The sequence below is a fragment of the Aquarana catesbeiana genome, linkage group LG02 (genome assembly GCF_042186555.1).
Source record: "Aquarana catesbeiana isolate 2022-GZ linkage group LG02, ASM4218655v1, whole genome shotgun sequence".
NCBI classification, from domain to species: domain Eukaryota; kingdom Metazoa; phylum Chordata; class Amphibia; order Anura; family Ranidae; genus Aquarana; species Aquarana catesbeiana.
This window is the reverse complement of record NC_133325.1, coordinates 770,384,641-770,396,651: the sequence shown is the minus strand read 5'-3', so window position 1 is coordinate 770,396,651 and position 12,011 is coordinate 770,384,641. Positions and strand designations below refer to the sequence as shown.

Genomic DNA, 12,011 nt, shown 5'->3' with positions numbered 1-12,011 from the left:
TAGTCCGTAGGGTTCATTATTGAGTTGGCCCACCCTTTACAGCTATAACAGCTTCAACTCTTCTGGAAAGGCTGGCCACAAGGTTTAGGAGTGTGTCTATGGGAATGTTTGACCATTCTTCAGAAGCGCTTTTGTGAGGTCAGGCACTGATGTTGTCCTGGCTCGCAGTCTCCGCTCGAATTCATCCCAAAGATGTTCTATCAAATTGAGGTCAGGACTCTGCAGGTCAGTCAAGTTCCTCCTCCCCAAACTCGCTCATCCATGTCTTTATGGACCTTGCTCATGTTGAAACAGGAAGGGGCCATCCCCAAACTGTTCCCACAAAGTTGGGAGCATGAAATTGTCCAAAATGTCTTGGTATGCTGATGCCTTAAGAGTTCCCTTCACTGGAACAAAGGGGCCAAGCCCAACCCCTGAAAAACAACCCCACACCATAATTCCCCCCCCCCCCTCCACCAAATGATTTGGACAGGTGCACAAAGCAAGGTCCATAAAGACATGGATGAGCGAGTTTGGGGTGGAGGAACTTGACTGGCCTGCACATATTCCTAACATCTGTAGAACACCTTTGGGATGAATTAGAGCTTAGACTGCAAGCCAGACTTCTCATCCAACATCAGTGCCTGACCTCACAAATGGGATTCTGGAGGAATGGTCAAACATTCCCATAAACACACTCCTAAACCTTGTTGACAGACTTCCGAGAAGAGTTGAAGCTGTTATAGTTGCAAAGAGTGGGCCAACTCAATATTGAACCCTACAGACTAAGACTGGCATGCGTGTAAATGTGCGTGTAAAGGCAGGCGCCCCAATACTTTTGAGAATATAGACAGTATAGTGTATCACATGATCTAATGCCTAAGATTTTGATCAGCTTGGGGTAAAGTTTTCATCAGCAATTCTAGTTATTTATCCATCCCAGCATGACTTGACATGACATTTATGAATAAGTCAATTTTATGTGATTAACACTCTTTTATAGTAACAAATTAGTAAATTACGTTCAGTAGTCTTTATCTCATAAGCCTCTTGGCAATGGTCTCTCTTCACCATACTAGAGGAGTACTCATTAACAACTTACCCCGTCTTATTCGTTGGCAAAAAACAAGAAGACTGATAATGATAATCATGAGACAAACTCCTCCCGCAGATGCCATAAAATACACCACGATTTTAAGCTGTTCCTTTGTCGAATTGGCTGGTATTGATGTTGAGTCTGTATTATGGAAAAAGAAAAGATCGGAGAATTGAAATATTTCCAAAGATTTTCAATGTCTGTCTCTAAGCGCAGTATTTGTTATTAGGTCATAGCTGCCTCTTTTCAGACCTAACCACACCCACACTTCACTAAAGTCTTGCCTATTTAGCTAAGCCACGCCCATTACACTTTACATACGGATTTATCCAATCCATTATTAAAGTTCCACCCCCCCAAAAAAAAAAAAAAAAAAAAAAAATAGTAATGTGCTTAAAAAAAAAAAAAAATGTGGAGAATTTTTTTTTTTTTACTCACCTCTAAATGCCTGTTGCTAGGGGGTCCCTCGTAGTCTGCCTTCTTCAGTGCCTGGGCTCCTGACGTCACTTCCCTCTGCGCAGGAAGGGAGATCGCCTCTCCACCCTCCCTTTTGTCAACCATCTGGGACACAAGACCGGTCCTAGATGATTGCGGGGCCAGTGACGGCGCGCGGCATGGCTCACGCACGAGCAGTGGGTGCTCGGCTGTGAAGCCACAGCGCCGCCGAGCGGAGGGGGGGACGAGCAGGGCTTCAGTCCCCCGCATCGCTGGACCCTGGAACAGGTAAGTGTCCGATTAAAAGTCAGCAGCTGCAGTATTTGTAGCTGCTGACTTTTAAGTTTTTTTTTTTTTAAATGGGAACCTCGCTTAAATGGGAACCTCGCTCCGACTTAGAAAAAGGTTCCTGTACTACTTTGGGGGCGACTTAAGGCGACTTGCATAGACTTCTATACAGAAGTCGTTTTGCAAGTCGCCATTGAAGTCGTGTGCAGGTCGCCTCGGTGAGGCGACCTGCAAGTCGTGCTGCCCCTGTGTGAACCGGGGCTAAGGCTACATTCGAACTTGTTCTTCCTTTGAAAAGTGATCTGCGGTGGATTCTTTATTTTTAGTGCGCTGTCAGGTGTTCAGGAGGTGATCCTGCCACATCCTGAATGCCTGTTTCTTTTTGGATCTTTGTTTGCCTAAAGGCAATTTTTATGGGACTAATGCCCCACGAGCTGAGCATTTGGCTCACTTGCAGCATGGCCACATTGGCTTGAATGGGCAGGTTTGACAGGTGGTGCCACCCATCAAATCTACATGCTGCATTCAATCTCCTGCGGCCATGACACAAAGCATCATGGCCGCACAGATGAACAGCATCCTCCAGCCGTATAGTAGTCTTTAGGTGGGTGGTCAGGGGCGATAATCCTGCAGCTTACCCACCTGTTCTTAAAGAGAAGCTCCAGGCTCCCCCTCAAAAAAATAGAAGTCAGCAGCTACAAATACTGTAGCTGCTGACTTTTAATATTAGGGCACTTACCTGTCCAGGAATTCAGCGTGTCCTCACCTGAGCCGATTCTTCAATCGGCTATCGGGTGCTGGCGCTGCCATCTTGACTAAGGGAAGCCTTACAGCTTCCCAGCTGGTTTCCTACTGCGCTTTGTGAATGTCCCGCAGTCTTCTTGGATCTGTGAAGTCTAATCCCCCGTACACATGATTGGAATTTCCGACGGGAAATGTTCGATGTGAGCTTGTTGTCGGAAAGTCCGACCATGTGTATGCTCCATCGGACATTTGCTGTCGGAATTTCCGTACACAAATGTTTGAGAGCAGGTTCTCAAATTTTCCGACAACAAAGGAAAGTCCGATCGTGTGTACACAAGTCCGACGCACAAGTCCACACATGCTCAGAATCAAGCAGAAGGCAATTGAACTGACTATTGAACTTCCTTTTTCTCTGCTCATTGTACCTGTTGTACGTCACCATGTTCTTGATGTTTGGAATTTCAGACAACATTTGTGTGACCGTGTGCATACAAGACAAGTTTGAGCCAACATCCTTCGGAAAAAAATCCACGGTTTGGTTGTCGGAAATTCCGATCGTGTGTACGGGGCATTAGACAAAAAGAAAGGAGCGCCCAGTGTCCAGAGCAGTGTAAAAATTGGCAACATGTGTATCAAGCCAACGTGTTTCGGGGGGAATAGACTCCCCCTTCTTCAGGGCTGTTGCTGAGTACTATTTGGTGGGAAAGATTCCCATGAGTGGTTATGTTGGATAAAGGTTTCTGAATGGCAGGATGCCAGTTTTCATTGTTTAGGAGGACTTGTCCCAGAATGCTGAGGTGGAGGGAGGGGGGACAAACTACCGGTTCAGCTCTCCACAGCAAACTAAATCAGGAGTGGGAGCGGGTACCTGTCAAAACCAGGTACCTGCTCCCCCAAAAGGTGCCAAATGGGGCAGTGGAGGGGGAAGGCAGACAAGCAGAGCTTCCCCTTTTGGGTGAAGCTCCGCTTTAATGCCCCCCCCCAGCCGCCAATGTGAATGAGGCTTAACTGAGCCATGATCGGATATTCACATTCTTCCTGCATGATGGTGGGTCAGAAGCTCAAGTAGAGCAATGTCTCTCCTGCTTCCTTCCTGAGAGTTTAGCACCTCAAACGCCTCACTGATCGTGATGTTATCTCATTCACCAGCATAATTATATCTATTCTGTAGGGGCTCAGCTCATGCTGAGGTTTACAAGTAGACCAAAATATACTGTATGTAAAATATACTTTATGTAAACCCAATCAGTACGACATATAACAGGGTCACGTTATTTCAAAAGCAACTTTTGATCTTTTTTCAATTTAAAGCTTTGATTAAAAATAAAAACTGGTAGTCCTTCGATGAAGCTCCCTGTGCAGGCACATCCTGTTATAGGGTGACAATGCTCTGTCCCTGTTTAACGCAGCACAGCATTTCTGGCAGTATCAACAGAGATTTTCTGTATTTCCTGAATACGTTTTTAGCTTAAAAAAATAAAACAAATGCAGATAACACACCCAAAGACTGTAAGCTGCAAAATATTGCATTTTTTTATTCTTGGATTCGCCTTTAAAAAGCTTATATATAACAGTTAGGACTTACTGGAATTCAGCATATTCACAGTTGTATGCTCAGTTGTAGCTGTAGATGGAGAGGAATCTATATAGGAATGGAAAAGAGAATGAAGATTTATTCATAGAGCAAAAACAGAAAAACACTTCATATGATTCAGTAATTGTTTTATTATAATAGTAGGTTGCAAGCAACATTGTTCTGGGCTTTGTTCCTAACTGAAAAGATATGTACATGTGCTCCAGTTTCCTTTATTACCTTTAATCTCATCATGCTTTTTTTGGGAGAGCATAGTGGGGTTGGAAGCTCTGCCAGGATTTTATTGATAGGCAGATGTAGTGTCCTCCCAGTTAGGATGCTGGGTAAATTTAGTTTTGGTTGCTTCTGTAATCAAGGGAGCAGTGATTGTTTTGTCTGGTCCATTCAGGGTTTCACAGGCTGGGAGTTTGATTGCTTCCCCCTGCTTTTAGAAGCAGTTTCTAGAGCTTAGGAAAGGAGAATTCTAAAGACCAGCCTGAATATTGATCAAGGCCTAGCCAATCCCTGGGGAGGTGTGCCCAGTTAGTGGCTGGGAAGCTGATAAATAGTCTGGAACCGGAGAGATTGTCTTTTCCCAGGAAGGAGAGTTCCAAGCTTCAGGGGGCTACTGCCTCTTTTGCAGTCTATGTACTATATCAATAGGATATTGCCTCAATTGGGGTTTTTTTCTGGGATAGGGGTGGGTACCATCGTCCATATATCATAGAAATAGGTGCCTGGGGTCACCTCAGAAGTGCCCCTGGGAAAAGGGAGAAAAGTTTGGACTAGCTTGGTACATTGAGGACGTAGACAAGGATATGTAAAGTTTTATATAAAATACATTTAATAGTATATAGAATATAAAAACATTGTGGGACAAAACCACATTGACAAAATAGTTAGATACAGTTGATAATTACAGCCTTTTATGCTGCCTCAAACAATTATACAAAAAATGAAATGAAAGTGACCCCCAGTGTTGGGTGTCGAATATGATGCATCTTGGCGATAGTCCTTAACTAGTTTCGCAGCAATTGCTGCTTCTTCAGAAGGAGCCAGTCCTAAGCATCTATTGAGATAAATCATAATCATAAACCATTATTTATGACATTGATATATATTCCAAAACATGAAGGTAAATTTCTTTAATATCATATAAAATTGATGTGAGTTCTGAGCGGGATACATAGGCACTGTTACCTAGAGCAGGGGGAGACTGCGGTAGTGTGGCAGCATTAACAGGGGCACCCGAAGGCAATTTTTGCCGCCACGACATACACGGGAAGCACCTAGGACCACTGAATTTTAAATTTATATAGTTTACAGATAGTATGGTATATCTTCTGACAATCATCTATAAGTTGTGTAGTGCAAGTAAACACAAGAGAAAAAAGAAAAGGTGAGAAGAGAGGGCAAGAGAGGGGAGGGGGTAATTTGGGGGGGGGGGTGGGGTGAGGGAGGGAGTGGAATGGGGGTTTGAAAAAGGGGGGGAAGGGGGAAGAAAGGGGAAAGGAGAGGAGAGGAGAGGGGTGAAAGTAAAAAAAGGGGGGGGGGGGGACATAGTGGGATCAGATAGAAAGGAAGAGTATAGATCAGACATTTAGAATTGAATGATGAATTTAGGTGAGATAGAATAATTTAAAAACTGATATATTAGACTACCGACCTATTGAGACACTTCTGAGGTGACCCCAGGCACCTATTTCTATGATATATGGATGATGGTACCCACCCCTACCTCGGAAAAAAAACCCAATTGAGGCAATATCCTATTGATAAAGCACCTAAATAGGGTGGATAATACACCCATAAAATCTCCCCCCACCCCATTGCCTCCTCGAACCGTCTACGGACAGTTATATATTTTTTATTTGTCCCTAAAGAATAATACTCGTTGCATCTGTTACTAATCATTTAGTCTTGGATCAAGTAATTTATCGCCACTATTAACATGGATGTTCTTGGTACAGCATGGACGGGTTTCATGTCCACCATTCAGGCTAGCTGCCTTACAGGTCAAAAATTTGAAGACAAATCTAAAGTTTTTCTAGATAGAATGTTTAATCTTCTTAAGAAAAAAATCCCATTTACACTGGCATATCCAATAAGAAGTCTGCCCACTGGGGCTACGTGTTCAAATTTTCCCTACGATCAAAGATCCACCCCCAGAATTCAAGAAACACTGAGAAAATACACTTACAAAATGCAGTTTGGAATTGATGACTCAGTTTACCTCACAATACAATGCCGACATGACAGCAGTGGATGGCGAGATTGAACGCCTTCATTTACAAGTTAAAAACACAACAGACTCCTCCTCTTTCCCCGCCAAATGGAAAGGAGTGAAGGAACGTCTGGAAGAACTAAATAAAGACATAATAACTAAAAAAACAAGGAAAAATCATTAAGGACAAACTAGCTTTTTCCGAAGGATATGCCTATAGATGGAATAGCAATAGGCCCCCAAGAAGAGGTGCTACACGTTCAAGTGCACCACAAGATACTTCTAATCGAATGGATCTAACTGGATCTGACCCCTCTGTTTCTTCTTTTTCTTCACAGATACCCACTCGGTTCACTAATGCACACCTACCCAATACCTCATGTAAGAGATCACTCACAGGTGACGGGCACCCCCTGAAGGACCCCAAAAAGGGTCAAAAACATGATAAAGTACACAAAGCACAAAACCAAACAAATGGCATTCCTCTGGAAAATCAAACCCAGAATAGTGGCACCCAAAACCCCACTTTACACGGTGCTATCCCCAAAATCTTTAAACCCACTAACAGATCCCTGATTGACAATCTGGATTTTTTAGTGCCAACCATGCCAGAGCCCACCAAACAAAGCAACTTGGACACATTTGTACTCAAAACCCTGTTACCAACCACCCCTCTAAACACACTTTATTAGAAAAGGACGTTCAGGCTCACCTGAACATCATTAATCTCACACCCATCACTTTAACACCAGAAGAGGAAACAATCCTTCAACTGGGTCTAGGGTTCTGCCCATCAGAACCTATTAACATATTCGATACAATTGAAGAACTATATCTTTTTGCCTGGAATCTAACGTTTAGATTCATCTTTGATAAAGATAGACAACAACTGAACTTGGAAAAAGAATTGTCCGAAAGGACCAAACAATTCTCAATGCAAGAATTTAGGGCCCTACATGATCTTATGCTTCTATACAAGGAAGGCTCTGAGAATGAGGACTTATCGGTCTCATCTCAAGATCCCCCACTACCTACATCTTCAAATGTTCCTGTCCCTTCTCCTATAGTAGATACAGAAGACAACAAACAAAACAAGAACAACAACAAAAAGTTTAAACTCAAGTCACGAAAATTCCCTGATCTAATGACCTGCCCAGCAATATGGGCCTTTCTACATGTATCAGTCAAAACACTTAAGAAGCAAAAATGGTCAGATATACCTCCGAATTTAAATAAAAAACAGACACAGGCCTTAATTAAACTACAAAAACGATCTGATAAAGGTGGGAACATAGTACTGATGACACATCATCAGTACTAAAAAATGTGCCTTGATGTTCTAGGTCTGGGGTCTCCAAACTTTCTAAACAAAGGGCCAGTATACTGTCCTTCATACTCTGTGGGGGCCGGACTGAGGCCAGTGGGAGTAGTAAAATGTCCTGGTGTCAGTGGGAGTAAACAATACCTCATCTTTGGTGTCAGTGGTTGGAAAAGTGCCCCATCGTTGGTGTCATTAGGAGAAATTGTGCCCCTCTATTGTTGTCAGTGGGAGGACATACGGTATGCTCAGCTGTTGGTGTCAGTAGAATGAATGGATAATGCCCCATCATTGGTGTTAGTGGGAAGAATTGGGCCCCATTGTTGGTGTCATTGGGAGGAATTGTGCCCCTTCATTGGAAGGACATATGTCTCATTGTTGGTATCAATAGGAGGTCACATGCCCAATTGTTGGTGTCTGTGGATGGAATAATGCCCCAAGGGCCGGATAAAAGCAAGCAAAGGGCCACATCTGGCCCCCGGGCCGCAGTTTCGAGACCACTGTTCTAGGTAATTCCACCTGGTATAGAACAATTAATGATACACTAATACAGCAGTATATCTGGGAATTTCGAGGATTTTGGATCAGAGCCTTCTGGGAGGGCCTGATTGACAGAGATACCCTAGATTTAATCGATTCAAAAACTCCACGTATGCCTACCTTCTATACACTTCTTAAAACCCATACAAATCTAGATTGTCCACCAGGAAGACTGATAGTCTCGGGAATAGGCTCCCTAACAGAAAATGCCAGCAAATTTATAGATACATTCTTAATCCCCATGTCCTTAGTCTACCCTCATATTTTCGAGATACAACAGATTTACTTAAGCACATTGAGAGAGTCCAGATCCCTCCGGATGCCCTAAGCAGGGCGTCCAAACGGCTGGCACTTTCCTAATGGAGCAGGACAAAAATACCTGGCCTTTAAACCTCTTTATTTTGAAATTGCTGGAATTTATCCTTACCAAAAACTATTTAACTTACATGGACCAGCTTTACTTACAAAATGGTTGTGGCTATGGCCACATCCTGTGCACCTTCATATGCCAACTTATTCCTAGGAGGATGAGAGAGGACATGACTGGAGGATAACAGATGTAATTAACATGCCCTTCTGCCACCACTATATACCCTTACCCCAATAATTCAGACCACACCGATATTGGAGTATAAAAGGCCGTAGCAGCCTATTTTATTTAAACAAATATATCTTAGAATATCAACACTATGGATATATAACATATCCAACATAAAACAGCAAAACAACAACATCTGTTAAACAACCTGTCTAATTTCTCAAGCGTTGGTCTGAGCAATAGCTTCATAATCATCAGTGTCCAATAGCAAAAACTTACCCTGCGGTCCCATCAAATTTGTCACATAGGCCTCAAGCCGACAAGCTGGCTCAGAGACTACCAATGACCGCAGAGCCCCATTATCACTTCCCGGTTAACCTCCGTTAACCGGGAACCACCATCATGAGCCATATCAACGCTGGCTCCCAAAAAAACTCTTACTTTTTGCCATCTTTTTTCTCTTGCCCAGACCAACGCCCGCCACTGCCACGACATATCTGCGACCATCACCTGTAAAAGAAACAATACAATACCCCTACATCCTAACAATACTTTACCAATATAAGGGAGGGTGAGCGGGAACTTTCTTCAGGAAAACTGTTACTCCCCCCAGGGCGGGATGAACTTATAAAGACCCTCCTAGTGCCTCCCCATCGGTTAACTAATATACACTCCCCCTCTGTGTTAACTCCACTGCTGCCACAGTCATGTATTCCCTCCACCTATGCATTACATGCTGTGTTCCGGTCCTTTCTTGACTGTAGGATAACAGATGTAATTAACATGCCCTTCTGCCACCACTATATACCCTTACCCCAATAATTCAGACCACACCGATATTGGAGTATAAAAGGCCGTAGCAGCCTATTTTATTTAAACAAATATATCTTAGAATATCAACACTATGGATATATAACATATCCAACATAAAACAGCAAAACAACAACATCTGTTAAACGACCTGTCTAATTTCTCAAGCGTTGGTCTGAGCAATAGCTTCATAATCATCAGTGTCCAATAACAAAAACTTACCCTGCGGTCCCATCAAATTTGTCACATAGGCCTCAAGCCGACAAGCTGGCTCAGAGACTACCAATGACCGCAGAGCCCCATTATCACTTCCCGGTTAACCTCCGTTAACCGGGAACCACCATCATGAGCCATATCAACGCTGCCTCCCAAAAAAACTCTTACTTTTTGCCATCTTTTTTCTCTTGCCCAGACCAACGCCCGCCACAGCACACGAGAATAAAACCTTATTCTTGTGTACCCCTCCACACCCGAAGTGCTCGCTGTATGCCATCTTGTAAACCTAAGGCCCACAAGTCTATACCCACTTCGTTCAAGTGAACCCCATCAGACCTTAAATACCTCCAGGTTTCAAACTCAAGTTCAAGGTGTCTCACCGCTAAACCACCATTATTAATCACGAACTTGCTCACTTCTCTGTTTATTTTTTTCCGTGCCCTGTTCACACCTTCTACCGACCTAGCCATCCTCCATGATGTCCGAGCCACCATGTCGGACCAGACGATCACCATCTTAGGAAAAGCTTCCTTCAACTGCCAAATGTCCAACTTTATGTCCCGTTTAATGTCTACCATGGCCCTCATGCCCAAGTCATTGCCGCCTACAGGAATAACTAATACGTCCGGCGGCCTCTCTCGTTGTGCATACCGATGAACCTCAGCAACAAACCTTCCCCACAACATGCCGGGGAACCCCAACCACTTGATACATGCCTCCCGTTTGCTGAAACCCAATTGCCTACCCTCAAAACATGCATCACCTCTCCGTGCCCCCCAGGACACGTAAGAATGGCCCATGATCCAGACCATCCTCGGCAACGAATCTGAAACAGAAGAAAAGAAAACAACCGAACAATAAAAAACTCCTATATTCCACCTTCTTTACCACATCGCCCACTCTACCTGGAATTGAAACAATTCAGTTTTACAAACCTACCACCAGGTGGGGCCGAACATAAGACTGAAACCTATTCGATTCCCACCGCCCAATTCGCTTAACCGCATCCACATGCATACCATTTCTGGCTGCTTCCGTAGCTGCTCCTATCCTAAACGAATGGGACGAGAAATCCTTCTCATCCAGGCCCAAACCCCGTATGCATTTTGTAAAAACTGCCACAAATTGAAATCTAGATAAAAATTTACCACTTAAATGTACCAAAAAGGGGCGAACTGCTTCTACCAGGCATAGTTGTGATCCCTTAACTGGGTAAACTTGCACCGGTCTGCCTTTTCTCAGCTGATCAGTCTTAGATTTCCGTAACCACAAATTTAACCCCTCCGCTCCATACTGTACATCATGATAACCCAGCCCCCCTTCCACTTTCCTAGAAGGGCTGACTAATTCCCCGATCTTGAAAGCCCCAAAAAAAGCCAACAAAAATGCCACTTTAAACAACATACTTTCATAGGTAGATAAGCATACCCCCTCTAACTGTGTTATAATACCTTGCAGGATCTCAAACATCACCGGTCTTCTAGCATCCTTGCCAACCATCGACTTCCTATAGCCCTTCATAGCCTGCCTTACCCAAAAATCCTTAGTAAAGTCCACCTGTCCTTGTAATTTAAACAGAAAAGCCAAACCCGCAACCGTCTTATTTACCACCGACGCAGACACGCCTTCCTCCATTTTTCTGGCAATGTAATAAATCAACAACAACCTCACTTCTCGCCCCACCAGCTCCTCCCCTATTCCTTGTACAAACTCCATCCATTCGTTCCATACCTTAGAGTACGCTGCCCATGTAGACCCACTCACCGACTTCCTTATCCATCCCGCGATGAGGCCAATGCTATCCCCCACAGCCATTCGGGACAAGGTATTCCTTGCTGCTCCGCCTCCGGCGCCAACTCCCGAAACCTGTCCCACTGAAAGCGAGACAACGCATTAGCTATCACATTTTCCACCCCTGGTAAGTGTACCGCATGAATGAAAACATTCAACTGCAGACAGCGCAATACTAAGTGTTGCAATAACCTGATCACTGGCGGGGACGATGCCGTAATCCTGTTGATAACTTGCACCACCCCCAAATTGTCCCCATGGAAACGCACCTTCCGATCCCTGAAAGATGTTCCCCACAGCTCCACTGCCAGCACTACTGGAAACAACTCCAGCAGCACCAGATTCTTCGTGAATCCTGCCTCCACCCATGCTTGGGGCCATGGTCCTGCACTCCACTGTCCCTGAAAAAATGCCCCAAAACCCGTGGAACCTGCGGCATCCGTGAATAGTTCCAGGTCA

General features: G+C 44.1%; 1 protein-coding gene across 1 annotated transcript in view; it reads right to left on the bottom strand.

The window, feature by feature from the left end:
* Nucleotides 1-12,011, bottom strand: part of LOC141129340 (uncharacterized) — a 73,010-nt gene that overhangs the window by 10,327 nt on the left and 50,672 nt on the right. Inside the window, exons 3-4 of the mRNA XM_073617315.1 lie at nt 4,128-4,184; nt 1,082-1,216 (exon numbers count right to left, since the gene is read on the bottom strand). Of these exons, the coding sequence (XP_073473416.1) occupies nt 1,082-1,216; nt 4,128-4,184 (192 nt within the window). The remainder of the gene's footprint in view (nt 1-1,081; nt 1,217-4,127; nt 4,185-12,011) is intronic.